The sequence below is a fragment of the Nanorana parkeri genome, unplaced genomic scaffold (assembly GCF_000935625.1).
Source record: "Nanorana parkeri isolate BGI_ZX_2015 unplaced genomic scaffold, ASM93562v1 scaffold80, whole genome shotgun sequence".
NCBI classification, from domain to species: domain Eukaryota; kingdom Metazoa; phylum Chordata; class Amphibia; order Anura; family Dicroglossidae; genus Nanorana; species Nanorana parkeri.
In genome coordinates, this window is record NW_017306348.1 from 2,107,652 (window position 1) to 2,125,724 (window position 18,073).

General features: G+C 42.9%; 1 protein-coding gene across 1 annotated transcript in view; it reads left to right on the forward strand.

The window, feature by feature from the left end:
- Positions 1-13,517: 13,517 nt before the first annotated feature.
- Positions 13,518-18,073, forward strand: part of LOC108804964 (calpain-9-like) — a 36,777-nt gene continuing 32,221 nt past the window's right edge. Inside the window, exons 1-4 of the mRNA XM_018576900.1 lie at positions 13,518-13,580; positions 15,608-15,817; positions 15,892-15,961; positions 17,750-17,868. Coding sequence (XP_018432402.1) covers positions 15,650-15,817; positions 15,892-15,961; positions 17,750-17,868 — 357 coding nt within the window. The 5' untranslated portion in view covers positions 13,518-13,580; positions 15,608-15,649. The remainder of the gene's footprint in view (positions 13,581-15,607; positions 15,818-15,891; positions 15,962-17,749; positions 17,869-18,073) is intronic.

Consider the following 18,073-nt stretch of genomic DNA (forward strand, 5'->3'; position numbering starts at 1 on the left):
ATCACTGTCATTGCAGAGCATGCGGGTGTCCTGTAATTAAAGTAAAACCATCACTAAAGTAGAGTGCGCTTGTCATAAGTCATTTGTTCCTAAGCTAAAAACTCTGAGCCCCACCTGTGAGTGTCTCATCATTTGTGTTATCCTTCATGATGATTATTGTACTGTAAAGTATAATAATCTGTCACTCCCAGGTCTGTATGAGGTTCCTGACTGTAACTAGAGTATTGGCAGGGGCAAAGTGCAACCCGACTGCCGGTGCTACTGGGTCATAGTGCCTTCATAATGTCCCTCTTTAATGTCTAACGTTTAACCAATAATAAGGTGTAACAAATAGTCAGGAAAACTATTTAACAACACGGTGAATCATACTTCATAGAAAACAAACATAAACACACCCCCAAGCTGCTTATAGGACAAGGAAGGAGCGGCATCGCACTTATGAGGTCATCACACTGCTCACTCTGTTGTCTCCTCCTGGCAGCATGCTCACTGTCAGCATATGAATTCATAAGACCCTGATTGGCTGAATTGGCATAGTTCTGGCCTTCCCTCTCCAACAGTGTTTATGTATATATGTATATATATATATATATTTGTATATATATATATATTTATATATATATCTCACAATAAATGCCAAATGGTCTAAAACATGCATACTACAGTCTGCTGACACCAGTGGGTTGTATGGAAAAAAGTTCTGCATGCTGCGTACAGGGTGCTATTCAAGTAGAATCCAATGAACACACAAAACAGGGAATTTACTAAGGGCTAGTTCACATCACAATAGTGTGTCCTCCTGACAGGCCTGCACCCAATTTGATATCTTCTGCCCCCATGTGCTCCAAGATGGAGACTCTCATAGTTTAGAGTTAGGACCGCACTATAAGAGGTGCCTTGGCGCGGCAGTGCGGCTTACACATCCTTTGCAGAAGACGTGTATCCAAACCTCTGTCATTGTCCTTAGTGGTGAGACAAGTTGTTTTACATGCTGGTTTGTGAGTGTGCCATGATGCCTTTCTACTGTACCGGAACACACTAGATCGCATCAGGGGCGGGAGGGGGCGTGGCGATGCATTGAAGTTAATGGCACCGCAGCCATGCCCCCCAGCCACAGTGAGAACGCCCGCACCCAAACGCGTGGCACATCAATGCCTGCTTTTGGTCCAGTGCGGTCAGAAAAATGCCTCATGCTCTATTTTTTCTGACCACACTGGGCCAGGGGGCATGGCTGCTGTGTTTTCTCTTTGTGTACTAGAGCTAGCATTGGCCAGAATAAAAATAATTTAGAAATAGTTTATGAGCAATCTAAGGCACAGTGTTGTGTTGGAAGGTCTGTATGCAGTACTCAATACTAGAAGACTGAGACTGGAGGGAAGTGCAACTCATGTGACCGTCCTCGTAATTAAGAATCATTGAATCAGAGTGAAGGGATAGCTGCTTCTGGCCTGCGGTGTTTGCAGTTAACCATGGATTATGATGAAGAGTATGGTAGACAGCCATGAGGCTGATCAGATTATCTACCTGCAGTATACTGGTAGGGCTGGAATGACAGTGATTTACATGGACTGGTAACATATATTACATTTCTAAGAAAATTATTTGAAAAGTGATAACCATTGGTGTAGGTCCACTCTGTGTGTCTGGTTGGGCCCATAGGGTAACTACCCCCTTCTACCTGAAGCCAGCTCACTTTAAGCAGCAGAAATACATAAAGCTTGAGACATACAGCAAGTATATATAACATTTGCATCCTTCAGGTTATTATTGGGCAACGCCTTAGATATCTCTCCACAGCCTCAAGACAACTCCATCTTAGTGATTTGTCTTCATGGGTCTCTGTGACCTCTGTCCAAATTAGCTTCGCTACACAGAGGATTTCCTTACCATACTTTTGGTTCCAAGACCTCTCACACTCAGCAAAATCACCACCTTGGCTCTGGAAATACCTATTTAATACTTGGGCACATGGGCCAAGTAAACTTGTGTCTTCCATACAACACCTTGCCGATGTTTAGTTCATCAAGTATGTCAGTCTATTTCCTGTTGATGGTAAAGCTTGACTTTAAATGGGGAGAACACTTAGTTATGGATGCTTCACTATTCTGTCTTTGGGGTATTGATCCTGTGGGACAATGCTAAAAGTGAAAACAGGTTTTCAATCAGCCTGGGCAAACCTTGCACACGCTTGCCTCCAAGCTTAAAGTAGATGTAAACCCTTGTCTTGTATTGTAATTGTAATGTCCTCCTTATATTGTAAAGTGCTGCACAAACTGTTGGCGTTATATAAATCCTGTATAATAATAATAATAATAAAAAATAACCCTAACTGGTTATTACCGGGCACAGCCTTACAGTCCTCTCCACAACCTCCAGACAACTCCATCTAAGTGACTTGCCTTCACTCGCTATACAGGAGATCTGTACCCTTGGTTCCAAGACCTCTCACACACAGCATAACCACCACCTTGGTTGTGGAATGACCTATTTAAAACATGACACATGGGCCAAGCAAACTTGTGTCCTTCCACACAACACCTTGCTAATATTTCCTTCATCAAATATGTCAGTCTACTATCTTTTGCTGGTAAAGCTTGATCTTAAATAGGGGGAGCACTTAGATGTGGGCCCTCCACTATTCCGTCTCATTGACCCCGTCGTCCCTTCAGTTTGTTGAAACTTGCTACTTTTAGACATGATTAAACCAGCCTGCTGACTAAACATCTTTTTTTTGGCTGAATCTACAATAGTTCTTTAATTCCACCGTAAATGGTAAAGCACCACAGATGTCCAGGACTGTTTTATAGTTTTATGGCCAACCTCTAAATCATAAAGCACTGAGTATCCAGAACACTAATACCTTATCAGTTGACAGATCCAAGTATCATAGATGTCTGCCCTCAGATGACCTGTAAATAACCCTATTCACAAAACTAGTTTCCAAGATTTACCTAGAATTCAAAACCTGGGGGCACTATATTAATAACAAATATCTACAGTATACAGATGTATCATGAAACAGTGGTTGCATACATACCATACACCTCTGTCTTAGGGGGTACAGAGGGCCAAAGACACACATTACCCATTCTGAAGGAGCCATACACAGGTATGTCATGTCTGGTATGTATAAAAATATACTTTTAGATTGTAAGCCCTCCTTACCATCTCGTCTTGAATTGTATTGTAATTTTCATGTCTTCCTTATATTGCAAAGCGTTGCGCAAACTGTTGGCGCTATCCTGTATAATAATTTCATAACATATGGTTTATCAGATGGTAGCATGTAGACTGCATTTAAGAAACTGACATTATAGGAGAGTCAGGTAAAATATAATACAGCGCTTCAGCCCTCCTGTCTCACACCTCTGGGCCTTTCTGATTGTGTGGGAGCTGGCTCAGTGATGCCCTCTAGAAGTCCCACAAAAAGCTGCTGCACAAGGTATCTGGAGCTCTCCTTTACCATCAAGTAAAAACATCTGCTTAGGAACTTGTCACTTCAGAGCCAATCTCAGATCCACTTTATGTTTCATTGACTTGACTCTGCTGGAACCCCTACAACCAAGTACTTGTGCTAAGTAATTTTTATTCTGCTTTTGGTTTGTTGTACTATTTGTCTCTTTTTTTGTATATTTTTCTGCACATTTTTCTTTATTAAAAACGAAGGTCCTTTAAAATTGTTAAGCTTATCTCTATGCTCTAAATAAGAATTTTAAAAATCCTTGTCTCTGTGAAGAGTGCCAACATATTGCAAAACCTGTTATTTTCCTGTATGGATGGACAGTGAGCATCACAGGCATTGCTTAAGGTTAGAATTGTCACAGCACTTGCCGGGAACATTAAAACATGTGGTGGCAGCTTTTGTTCATGTTTGTAAAGGGTTAACTGCAGAGTCAATCAAACCCCAGTGACAATCACTCCCAGTCTGCTGGCCTTAGATTGTTGTCCCACTAGTAGGAGAATCTTTGTGCAGGGTGAGGCTGAGAGTGGTATTGTCATGTATTGGTGGCAGCATGGTGGGATCTGACCTGCCATTTAGCAGGGCAATGCTAAGCCCTCGTTCACACCTGAACGTTTTGTAGCGCGTTCTACGCTCGATGAACGCTCTACAAAACGCTCAAAAATATAAATCCCATTGTATTCAATGGTCTCGTTCCCACCTTGGCGTATTTCCGCCCGTCCCTAACGCGCTACAAAACGGCCCACGCCTGAAAAGGTACAGGTACTACTTTGGGCCGTTTTGTTGCGCGTTTCCATTGGGATACAGCCAAGAGCATTCGGAAACGCGCGACGGTCGCGCAACTTTTTTACCGCGAATCGCGGTAGAAAAACGCGCGCTGGTCGCGCGACAGACGCGCATAGTCAATACGCCTAGGTGTGAACGAGACCTTAGAGTGAGGACAAATTTTCAGTTCATTTGGTCAAATCTTGCACACACCTGCAAACTTACAGTAGATGTAAACCAAAACTGAATGACCTTCATTTGGTATGTGTACTGTGTATCCTAAACAATTCCATTTTTTAAATATGAAGGATACAGTAAACTCCCAGTTATTCGGCACCCAAGGGGGTTGGTAGGTGCCATATAAATGTATTTTCTGGTTGCTTGAGCATTAATAATAACTCTCCTCCCAACAACCCAAGCCCCACCATCCCCCCCGCACCCTCATTCACCTGCCCGCTGCCTTCCGCAGCCAGCAGGTCAATGATGTAAGCAGCCAGAAGCAATAGCCAGACTGCTATTGGGTATTGGGTATATGGCAACTCCATATGGCCAAGTCATCTGTTCTGCATACTTAAATTACTGAGCATGAAACTGTGACAACAAATATCTTTTTTGCCAACTCTAGAAGATGGAATTATCGATTTCTCCTGTAGGAAACTGCCATGACAATGACCTACACAGTATGTGTAATCTTCACACCTGAGTGGTATAGAAGTTTATACCTTGTAAATGTGTAAATGACATAAGAAGGGCTGGTTTATGAGTTATATCTCATATAAGATAGCTCCCACTACCATAAAGGAAGCAATGGGTAAACACTTTGTCATGATTTATCACCAGGGAGTGTTTAACATTTATGTATCAAAGTTAATGTGATAGACTAATGTACAGACCTGAAGGACTTGAGAACCTAATCTGGTCTTAGAGCACCCTCTGTAGGTGTTTGCAATATGGTGCGTTGCTATAAGCTTTAGTATTATCAAGGAAACCTTATATTCATTCCTACTTTTGCTGAGCAAAGCATTGCAATGATTTTATTCTTTTATACAAGTCAATGGGAATGCATAGAAAATACAACATTTATTAACAGCATCTTGACACGACATGTAAGCAATATTTCCTTAAATGCATTATACTGAGCCCTTTGTTAATCATACAGCAAATAAAAACAGCTGAAATGTATTGAATACAAAATACTGTGTATAACTACAATCATGCTTTACTTTTCCAACAACTCCAATGGCATTTGACATATCATGAACCACAAACTCTCCCGTTTTTATTCCAATGACAACAATGAAGCACAAACTATCCCAGTTCTATATACAAAAGCTGGCAATGACACCACTTCAATTCCTGCAAAACTTATATGCTGAAAGGTTAATTTCTTTGCTTATGGATTAGTAGTCATCATTATTAGCCCTCATTCACACACAACGCAAGAGCAAAATTGTATATTGCGTATATACGCGTATATTACGTGCGTACATGCGTGCACTATATGCAATCCCAGAATGCTTCACTCGTAATGGAATTTTTAATGTATATATGCGTATATGCGCGTAATCACGCGTATGTGCGCGTAAATACGCAGCAAAACGCTGCCCGGACGCATCCCTGTTCCATTCTGTTTTTGCACATATATACGCTACGCAAATATACGGCCCCATACGCGGCTATGCAAATGGAGCCATTTATTTGCATGTGTTGCATATGGTACAATGCGCGGCAGTGTGAATGAGGCCTTAGCCCTCAGTTTGATGTACCATAGTCTTGTTTTACATGGTTCGAAACTCAGAAAAAAATACTTTTATCTAAAATGACCACAAAGCTTAAAGTGACACTAAACTAAGGAGTTAAATCTTAAAAAATCATTCAGGTACCTTAACAAAAATGTATCTTATTTATGTATCACTCGGCTGTAGATCCTCAAATCATCTCTGAATTGGTGCTGACACTGTCCTTCCTTCTGGAGGGTGGCTACTTTTGATTCACATGATCCCTGTGTGTGTTGTAAAGTACTCACTGCTCCAAGCTCTGCTAATTTTCCTTGCACTTGATTAGGTATTCTTTACCACAATCACTAAGCTAAGGAAACATTCCCTTAAAAAGTGAACAGCCTGTAGGTCTTTAGTAAATCAACCCCAATGTGTCAGCTCAGTGTCTGCCTGTAAGATTCCCACATGGTAAGGTTTATCTTCTTCTTCACGTTAGTGATGACTAAAGCTGGCCATACACTGTGTACTTGTTCTCATTCAGCCCCTTGTTAAAAAATAAGGTCAATATTTAGCATGAATGGGGGCTCTCCCCTGGGGTCTATTGTATTATGACAGCCGTTATCTGCGACTGTCAGCATACATGAGCAATGACTGCAGCCGATTTTTCGGAGGGCCTAATCAACCCAACAGTATGTTTTAGGGCTGTTTGCCCAGATTCTTCACAAAACATACACAAACACAAAGGTCTTAGCCTAGCAAAAGGTTATTTAGCATATTAGAGCCACAAAAATATTCAGCTTTCTGGCTATTTCGTCTGTTTAGACCCACAGTCTGCTTAAGAAAGACTGAAATTTCCCTCAGGCATTGGCCTTGTCAGGGTTCTTGTCTATAGGACCAGACAGACCCGGACACGCACTCCATGTGTGCCCTCTCACATTGTGTAGTTATTACTTCTCATGCTTGATGCATCAAGCATGAGATTAAATCTCACGTACCTGGTAGAGGATGGATTTATGCTGAGGAGGCCTCCCTTGCAGCTCTTGTCTCACACCCCTGGATGTGGGGACAGGGTGGGAGCTGTCAGGAAGTCAGGGACGTCACCTCCCCACGAGACCAAAGGGTACGGCATAGGGTACAAACCTCCCTTCCGCCTGGCAGACCCACGGGCGCCCCGGCAGCTACTGCGCGTGCGCGAGCATAGGCTTCAGATGTGGGCCTTGCTGGGGGAGGTTTCCTAGCCCACACACACCTTTCGCCTGCCATTGGCCCTCGGGAAGGGAAGCCTCCCGGTCGCCTCAGGGACCAGGGGGCGGACTTAGATTCCCTGGCTATAAAAACCTGGTCAGAGCCCTGGCTCAATGCTGAGTTATTCCCCCTTATGGTGTGACATACGAAGCTTCCTATGTGCCTTACTACCCGTTTACTGAACTTCCTGCTGACTACACGTGTACCGACCTTGGACCGGCCACTGTCTCTGACCCTTTGCTCCCTGCCTCGACCTCGGATCTTGCACGACTACTCCTTTGGATTAACCCTTGGTACCTCGCTTTCGGATCTCCCAGGCTGCTACCTGCCAGTGGGTTCCCTCCTGGCTGCTTCCCTACAAGCGCACCTGTCAGCGCTTGACAGGAGCAGACAGAAAGAAGCACGGGTGCCAAGGCGTTCAAACACTGTGCCTGGTAGTAGTTCAGCAACTGGTTCCCTGGGAAGATGAGCAGGGCTGATGTTCACCTGAGAAGTTAGCATGGTCTGAGGCAGGAACTGGAGCGAAGTCAAACAAGCCAGGGGTCAAAGCCAGATGGTCAGCACGGTACCAAGCGAGAAGACGGAAGCAAATCCAGGAAACAAGCAGAGGTCAAGGGCAGGCAGCAATCAGCATAGTCAAGGAAATCCGGGTCAAGGCAACAGGTAATCAAACTGATAGGAACAGAGGAATACAAGCTGAAAGACGTTCAGCACTGACCCATTGGGCAAGCCAGTTTAAATAGAGCCATCAATCAGAGAGAGACGTGTCACTTCCTGTGCGCCAAGTTAGCAGGTCCGTTACGTTGCGTGCGCATGTTTTCTGAAAACCCGGAAGACTGGGACCCGCACATGTCCAGTAGCGCACAAACCCCCGGCTATGGCCTTAAAATAAATAACCACGCAGGATAAATACCTGCATAGTGTGAGGGTAGACATACAAGGAGTGCGTATCCAGGCCTGTCTGGGAAAATTCAGTCTTACTGATCCCTTCTCTCAGCAAGCACCCTGTGAACATGCCTGTAACTTGGTAGGCATGCTCACAGATCCATCCTCTTTGAAAGCCCAGTTACACCTTCATCTGTAACTTTTGCCATTTAGTTTTCAGGACTTGACAGTAGAGGGCATTTGTATATTATTTATTCTAGCTTGCAGAGTGAGAATTTATAATATGCACGCAAAAAGGTCCACATCACTGATAGCAAGATTAATAGGTCCATGTTGGGTAATTTATTTTATACTGTCCCAAAAGTCCTTGTGCAGGTTTAAACTTTAACGACTTCAGATATATAAATGTTACAAACTTTTAATAAACTCCATTTAAAAGATTAAAATGACCTTGCCTTGTCAGGCATGCTCTCCCGGTAAAAGAAGAGCGACAGAACGCCGCCAACCAGAAGGTCAACACTCCTGGAAGTGTCAGTTTGCTGGTGGACTTATGGGGACGATTTCTTAAGATCAGGGTGGCATTCTGTGGCATACGCGGCAGGAACGGTAAGTATTCCCATTCTTCTTTAAATTGAGATAGAAACTAATGAAATTTATTACAACATCACTTTAAAGCCCACTTTCATCTTTCCCCCATACCTGCATTTTCTGCTCTGCTTGCACTGTTATTGAAAAAACATCCGTATGCATAGCTGTTTTTCCAGGTTTTTGGTCCTTCTTCCTCCCCAGGTCGGCAGGGTGGCACCCCAATATAACAGCTTTCTTCTGCCAGGGCAGCTTGATGACGCGCCTTCAAGTGGTGTGTCTTTGACAACCCTGGCTCACAGGAAGTAGGCTGAATGATTCTGAGTTTTATTCAACCTGTGAACCACCAATGGATCGCACAGCAATGCGTCTGTAGGAGACAGCACTGGAGAGGATGTGAGTGTTGCTGCAATAGCTACTTATTAATTTTATTCCATGCTGAATATCAAATATTAAATATTTGTTTGTAACTAGAGTTAGGCTTTAATTACTGACATTCATGCACCAAGACCTTGAACTTTGCGTGGACAGGATTAAAAATGTAATCCATTTAGTCACTGAGCAGCATCTGATGGGTGTTTTCACACAGTTTAAAAATCAATTAGAACAATGTATTACATCTGATGGAAGTTTTGCTGACATTTAAGAACAAAAGCTTTACAACAAGTAACGGTAAACCCCTGCAGGCTGGGTGAATTTTTTGCCATAATGCACAGCATACTTGCACATTATGGCACACTTACCTTATGGCATGTATCTTAGTACTTTAAAGGTGTGGGCATGTATCTTAGTACTTTAAAGGTGTGGGCATGTATCTTAGTACTTTAAAGGCGTGGGCATGTGTCTTAGTATTGTAAAGGCGTGGGCATGTATCTTAGTACTGTAATGGCGTGGGCATGTATCTTAGTACTGTAATGGCGTGGGCATGTATTTTATCACTGTAAAGATGTGGGCATGTATCTTAGTACTGTAGAGGTGTGAGCATGAATCTTAGTATTGTAAAGGCGTGGGCATGTATCTTAGTACTCTAATGGCGTGGGCATGTATCTTAGTACTGTAAAGGTGTGGGCATGTATCTTAGTACTGTAAAGGCGTGGGCATGTATCTTAGTACTGTAAAGGCGTGGGCATGTATCTTAGTACTGTAATGGCGTGGGCATGTATCTTAGTACTGTAAAAGACATACAAGGAGTGCGTATCCAGGCCTGTCTGGGAAAATTCAGTCTTACTGATCCCTTCTCTCAGCAAGCACCCTGTGAACATGCCTGTAACTTGGTAGGCATGCTCACAGATCCATCCTCTTTGAAAGCCCAGTTACACCTTCATCTGTAACTTTTGCCATTTAGTTTTCAGGACTTGACAGTAGAGGGCATTTGTATATTATTTATTCTAGCTTGCAGAGTGAGAATTTATAATATGCACGCAAAAAGGTCCACATCACTGATAGCAAGATTAATAGGTCCATGTTGGGTAATTTATTTTATACTGTCCCAAAAGTCCTTGTGCAGGTTTAAACTTTAACGACTTCAGATATATAAATGTTACAAACTTTTAATAAACTCCATTTAAAAGATTAAAATGACCTTGCCTTGTCAGGCATGCTCTCCCGGTAAAAGAAGAGCGACAGAACGCCGCCAACCAGAAGGTCAACACTCCTGGAAGTGTCAGTTTGCTGGTGGACTTATGGGGACGATTTCTTAAGATCAGGGTGGCATTCTGTGGCATACGCGGCAGGAACGGTAAGTATTCCCATTCTTCTTTAAATTGAGATAGAAACTAATGAAATTTATTACAACATCACTTTAAAGCCCACTTTCATCTTTCCCCCATACCTGCATTTTCTGCTCTGCTTGCACTGTTATTGAAAAAACATCCGTATGCATAGCTGTTTTTCCAGGTTTTTGGTCCTTCTTCCTCCCCAGGTCGGCAGGGTGGCACCCCAATATAACAGCTTTCTTCTGCCAGGGCAGCTTGATGACGCGCCTTCAAGTGGTGTGTCTTTGACAACCCTGGCTCACAGGAAGTAGGCTGAATGATTCTGAGTTTTATTCAACCTGTGAACCACCAATGGATCGCACAGCAATGCGTCTGTAGGAGACAGCACTGGAGAGGATGTGAGTGTTGCTGCAATAGCTACTTATTAATTTTATTCCATGCTGAATATCAAATATTAAATATTTGTTTGTAACTAGAGTTAGGCTTTAATTACTGACATTCATGCACCAAGACCTTGAACTTTGCGTGGACAGGATTAAAAATGTAATCCATTTAGTCACTGAGCAGCATCTGATGGGTGTTTTCACACAGTTTAAAAATCAATTAGAACAATGTATTACATCTGATGGAAGTTTTGCTGACATTTAAGAACAAAAGCTTTACAACAAGTAACGGTAAACCCCTGCAGGCTGGGTGAATTTTTTGCCATAATGCACAGCATACTTGCACATTATGGCACACTTACCTTATGGCATGTATCTTAGTACTTTAAAGGTGTGGGCATGTATCTTAGTACTTTAAAGGCGTGGGCATGTGTCTTAGTATTGTAAAGGCGTGGGCATGTATCTTAGTACTGTAATGGCGTGGGCATGTATTTTATCACTGTAAAGATGTGGGCATGTATCTTAGTACTGTAGAGGTGTGAGCATGAATCTTAGTATTGTAAAGGCGTGGGCATGTATCTTAGTACTCTAATGGCGTGGGCATGTATCTTAGTACTGTAAAGGTGTGGGCATGTATCTTAGTACTGTAAAGGCGTGGGCATGTATCTTAGTACTGTAATGGCGTGGGCATGTATCTTAGTACTGTAAAGGCGTGGGCATGGTTTTTAACATGATCGAGAGATCACTGCCGAACGAACCGTTGTGCGCACGCGCACACTGCCCGTTCAGCATTGCAGTCATCGGAAGCCCGCCCCTCGGGGGGGCGGGCTTGCGATGATCGCAAGTACGATCTGCCTGTCCAAGATGGGCAGATCGTACGTTTTTTAAAGTACTTTACAACCCTCGCAAGACAAAAGTCTTGCGAGGGTTGTAGAGTGTATGGGCACCTTTAGTACATAAGTGAATAATGTGAAACCTCGCGCCACTACTCTAATCAAGTTACGCAGCAGCTGAAATCTGTGGGGTCAGATATATCGTATTTTCTAGTTGTTATTCTTTGCACATTGCATCACATTGTTTCACAGTTAATATTTAGTGCACTTGATTTTTCATTATGGATATTTTGTAGCAATTACATTTACACTAAGGTGCATGTTATATACATGCGTTTCTTCATTCATTTTTTACAGATTGTATCACATTACTTCAAGGTCAGTATCTACTATATCTGACACTTTTGCGGTTTCATTAATACAGCGCGGCTTTTACCATTAATTTCATGTATCTTAGTACTGTAACGGCGTGGGCATGTATATTAGTAATGTAAAGGTGTGGGCATGTATCTTAGTAATATAATGGTGTGGGCATGTATCTTATTACTGTAACGGCGTGGGCATATATCTTAGTACTGTAAAGGTGTGGGCATGTATCTTAGTACTGTAAGGGTGTGGGCATGTATCTTAGTAATGTAAAGGTGTGGGCATGTATCTTAGTAATGTAAAGGTGTGGGCATGTATCTTAGTAATGTAAAGGTGTGGGAATGCATCTTAGTACTGTAAAGGTGTGGGCATGTATCTTAGTAATGTAACGGCGTGGGCATGTATCTTAGTACTGTAACGATGTGGGCATGTATCTTATTACTGTAACGGTGTGAGCATGTAGTGGTGTAATGCAATAACCCTTTTATTCACCATGTTCCATGAGGCAAACTGTTTCTCTGCCAGCCCAAGCGATCCACGAGGCGCACCGCAGTTCCTTGCATGGGGCTCTCCAGTGTTCCCGTTACTTAATTCATGAAGAAGTTATGCACAAATGGCCATCTTGCCTAAAGGCAGAAGGTAAGGATCAACAGAGCTGAGGAGCTTCACCAGCACAGACAGTAATTAGACACTCCCAGAAGAGAAGTCTATGGCGTGCAGGGAGGGAGGGGCTCTGCTTCCTGGTGTAGTCACATTGTTTAGCACTCAAAGGCACATTGCAAGTGAATAAAAAATCATTTATGGAAAGGAAAATCGCTGCAAGTAAGCATTTAATATACTTGATTTATCGTGCTTTTACCTGCAATTTTTTAAGTTAATGACAGGGTCTCTTTGATTAGTATTTTTTAATAGAGGTCTATACATCAGAATAGAGGTTTATACTGAGGGACACGGTTACAAATGTGGGACAGTTTGAAGCTCTTGTATAGCTCCCCACTTTCTGAGATAAGAAAGAGGGACACCTTCCAGCACAATGTATTTTGGCTTTTCGAAATAGCGAACAAGATAATTAAGAGATAAGATGAGGATTTTAGTGCAGAAAAACACTTTTGGTAGTTAAATAGAACATTTCCATAGAAATCTGCACATCAGACCAAAAAGAGGGACAACCGAGGAGGAAAGAGGGACAGGGGGATTTGGATCCAAACGTAGGACAGTGGGGAGCTATTCTACAGACATGACAGAAAGGCAGCACCATGAGATGGATTGCATGGGCTTGCATGTGTTTCAGCAGACATTTGAAGAGGACAGATACTAACTTGATTCTGGCATTATAGCCGTGTGGGGTTCTATACCCACCTATGGGTGTCACTAAGACACCAGAAACATTGCTGTGGGAAATTCAGCATTAGACCACGATGGATGAGCTTGCTGGGACTCGCACCACCACCGTCACAGCTGCATAAAAGTTTGCATAAGAAGCCTCTCCCTAGAGAACAAAGTATCCCAGGAGTCTTTGCAGGTTTCTGGTTGTTCCAGTTCTGTATTTCTCCCCGGAACAGCATAGCATGTCTGAATGTGTCTGATGAAGAGTGATCATTCTCAAAGGTGTCTTGGCTCCTCAGGTAAAGGGGTGTATTGGGGGAGTGTCTGCCATTGTACAGCATACAATATGAGCCCTGTCTATGTGCCTGGCTCCCTCTACGTGTACCGCAGAAACTATCACACGCTGCACACTGCTAACACCTTCTTTTTGGTTTCTTTTTGAAATGAGAGAATGTGATCTGACCGCACTGACGAGGGCCAGAGGGGCAGATTTGTAATGCTTGGATGGAAGAAAGGTGTGTGCTCATGCTAGCCGGGTTTTGCCATGTTCCAGCTTGCATTCCAAAAATAACGACATCACCCATTTGCTACAGATAATGATGAGATATCACAAAGTACAAGATAAAATGACAATTTCTATAGATTACGGAACTCGGGTAAAGCTTTGCTTGCCAACAGCAAAGTAGTTTATACAAAACAAGGAAATGAATGATTTCCCTGTGGGCTGAAAGGAGAAAATGGAACAGATTCTTCCAAATCTCCCGCTGAGGCTATTGTATTCAGACAGCAGTCTCTTGCTGCTGACAGACTGCATTAAAAATGGCTGATTGGCTGCAGTAACCGTTAGTTACTGCAGCCAACTGTTAGTTACCAGGTGCAGAATATTATGCCTGGCTCCTTCGATTTTCAGATCGAATGATGTCGGGTGGGAGGGGCTACCCACAGAGGGAGTTTTGTTCATCAAGAACCAGACAAAATTGGCTTGTGTATGGGCAACTTAAGTGTAAGATGTAAACCCTAACCTAATGGTGGTTTTGTGTTCAAACAGGTACTTGTAGTCTCCATTAAAGGATGTGCAGGGCTTAGTGCCCCCGTCGGGCCAATCAGTTGCAGCAGAGGGATTCCTCGCCCCTTTGTGATGTGTTGCTGCGGGGAGCTGGGGAATGCCATTGCTATTTCGACCAGACGGCGTTGGACTGCAAAACACAAAGACTGACGGAGCTCTGTACAGCTGCATTGTAACAATATTCAGCAGGTGGCAAACTCGACAAGTATTCTGAAAACGCTATGTGCGCATGCGCACCGCAACTGTACAGAGCTCCAGTCTTTCTGAGCACCGGAAGTGAGGTAGTTGGAGATTTCAATGATTTGGGGCTCTCGATAGAACACCCCTGCTCATTACTAGTCTCTATCAGAAACCCACCTGACAGGGTGACAATGCAGGAGCACAATTGGGAGACAGAAACATTGTTGTCACCCTATAACAGGATGTGCCTGAACAAAGTTCCTCATAGCAGGAGCACAACCTATGACTTTATTAAAAGCTGCAGATTTAAAAATACTATAAATGGCACTTGAAATGATGTGAAAAAGTTAAAGCTTGTATGAGATTTTTAGTGACCAGGTTTGAATATACTTTAAAGAAGAACTCTGGGCAGAAATGTTATCAAACTTTGTAGTGGGGCTACCCCCGCACTGCAAGGGTTAACTGCTCATTTTTGTCTAGGGCAAAAAAAAAAAATGTTACACTCACCCGATCCTTGTAGCCGGCAGCGCTCCATCTAGTCTGTCTCTGCCTCCGCTGCATCGATGGTATTACCCTCGTCGCCCTCACGTCCAATACACTGTATTGGATGGGATGACTTGAGGATTCCTAGACGGCTGCAGAAGAGGAGCAGAGATGCTCCAGCGACCAGGGGCCCTAGGGGCTCAGAGGTTTACGTGAGTATAAATATTTTTTTTACCTTAGGCAAAAAAGGAGCAGTTAACCCTTGCAGGGAGGGGGTAGCCCCACTGCAAGGGTTAATAAAATTTCTACCCGGAGTTCTTCTTTAAAGGGACTCTGTCATGTGAGACTCATGGAGGCTGCCATTGCTGAATGCTTGTCATGCTGAAACGTTAGCTTTAGTGCTTTCTGAGTTGCTGACCTGGCACATACAGTATACAGAGATAAGGAACTCTGATACTTTTCTAATACTCATTTACAGTATTCATGATCTGAATCTTTCATCAGACACAGACAGGCAACCAGCAAAAACAGATGATAGGTTAGATTTATGGGTAAAAAACCCTAAACATGACTTCTCTGACCTTCTTATTTCAGGAAGTCTGCATACAAGGAAGAAGCCCTTATGTTTGATGATGGTGGATGATGGAACCTCTTCCTTCTAAGAGAATCAAGTCTACTCACCCTGATAATGATTCCTCCTTATCGAGAGCCACTCCACTTGTATCCCAACAACTTTTATTTGTGGACTCCACTTTCCCTCAGGATGAGGCTCTGCAAGTGGAAGGAATAAAGTGGAAGAGGCCTGAGGTATGTTTATAGAAATCTATTCTCTGTGAAATAGCCATCCGCTACTGGAGTTCATCATTGTGTGTCTCCTCTAGGAAATCTGTGACTGTCCACGCTTCATTGTGGATGGAGCCACCAGAATGGATATTTGCCAGGGGAACCTGAGTAAGTCTGTGCCATGGTTTGACTACCTAGAATGATACGTGTTAAGATTTACAGCAGAGCTCTGGGCAAAACTGTTGTTAACCCTTACAGTAGGCCTACCCCCCGCACTGCAAGGGTTAAGTACTCATTTTTGTCTGGGTGCTAAAATAGAAAAGTTATACTCACCCGAACCACGGAGGTCCCTCTGCCTGTCTGCAGCGATGGTTTGTCCCTCGGCGTCTGTATACACTGTGTATAGGACATGATGACTCATGGGACCTTAGAGTGCTGCAGGGGAGAGGGATAACCCTTTCAGTAGGCTACTGCTTGTTCACTGTCCAGTCAGAAGGCTAGGCAATGAAGAGAAGACACAGCTGTATTCCTGAGCTGTAATCCACCTGACTGTGACTGTGTGTGTGTGCTAGGGCTGTGTAAATATCAGGATGGAATAGACAGAAGTACAAGTTAACTTTTATGCTTGAAACCTATGTATTTTAGTTGTTTGGCTGGAGTTCAGCTTTAAAGCTTCATAACTTCTATATTTAATATTTACTACCCAGCTCCTTCGTCTCCATGTGGTCTGAGACCTCACCCCTATTAATCATAGTATGCCAAAAAAAACACAAAAGGTAGTACTGGGGGTTTAAGAGGCGTCAGACTGTCATTGTAATTTCATGCAAATGTATTATCAAATTTCATAATCCATAGATTACATTAAAATCATAAATGCATAATTATTTCCTCAGTTCTTGCCTGATTAACAGATTTGTACATAATACCGTATATGCCGGCGTATAAGACGGATTTTTAGACCCAAAAACACTGCCCGAAGATCAGGGGTCGTCTTATACACCGGGTATACTGTATGTAGCTTTGGCTACATACAGTATACCGCGCTGAGCCAATCACGGCAGGCTTTGTATTAATAATTACAATGCCTGTATTAATGAATGCAAAGCCTGCTGTGATTGGCTCAGCGCTGAGCCAATCACGGCAGGCTTTGTATTAACCCGGAAGATGGAGGACACTGCGGGGATCGTGGACAAGATAAGAGACTGTAATCCCGAGTGTGGCTCGGGGTTACCACTTATGGTACTAAAAAACCTATATTTTAACACAAAAAGTAGGGGGTCGTCTTATACGCCGAGTCGTCTTATACGCCGAGTCGTCTTATATGCCGGCAAATACGGTACACATGATTACAATTTTCCATATATGTTATCCATCTTATCTTATTGTATTTTTTCCATTAGTAATGATTCAGTGATTCATAAGTTTCAAACGCGTTTCGCTCATGCGCTTCTTCAGGGAAATTGAAGCAAGAATCTAATTATAAATATACAATCCATTTTTTATTAAAGCATCTATATACACACGAAATTCTATTATTTACATTTATATTTGATGTAGCACACTCATAGGGTCTATTTTTCCCTCTACTTACTTACAACTTGGGGATCAATTGCAAATCCATTTCCAAGATACAAGGATAATAATCCACCTTCTCTCAGAGTCAGTGCGGCGGAACCACAGGTGCACACACAGAAGGGAGTCTTAAAATCTATAATACGGCCGTTGCTATTATTATATTATTTTAATAATACTTATCAGAAAATTAAATCAACTTAGCGGGTCACTCTCAGGTGGGCTATTTGGGATCTCAGGTTGGCTCTGCAAGGGGCGTAACTAGAAATCATAGGGCCCCATACAAAATTTTGCTATTTCTAGTTTAGTTACGCCCCGGATTATACTGTACTGCATGTGGTTATTACAGTTCGGCTGAATGTCTTTTTATGCACCTTCTTGCAGGTAATTGCTGGTTCCTTTCAGCCGTCGCCTGTCTGTCACTGTACCCTCAGCTCCTGGAACAGGTCATGCCCACGGAACAAGACTTTGGGGATGGGTATAATGGCAAGTTTAGATTCCAGGTGAAGTAGCAATCTATAAATGGTTTACACCATTAATCATTCTTGATTATCAGTATTACTTTTTGATAGCCCTGTAAACATGGAAAATGTTCAGTATGTTGTGGATCACTAGGTGGTGGAACGCTCCACTAGAAGGTCCTCATCTGAGTCTGAATCTTTCCCTGACACATGAGAATACAGTATTATGCAAAACGGTACCCTCTGT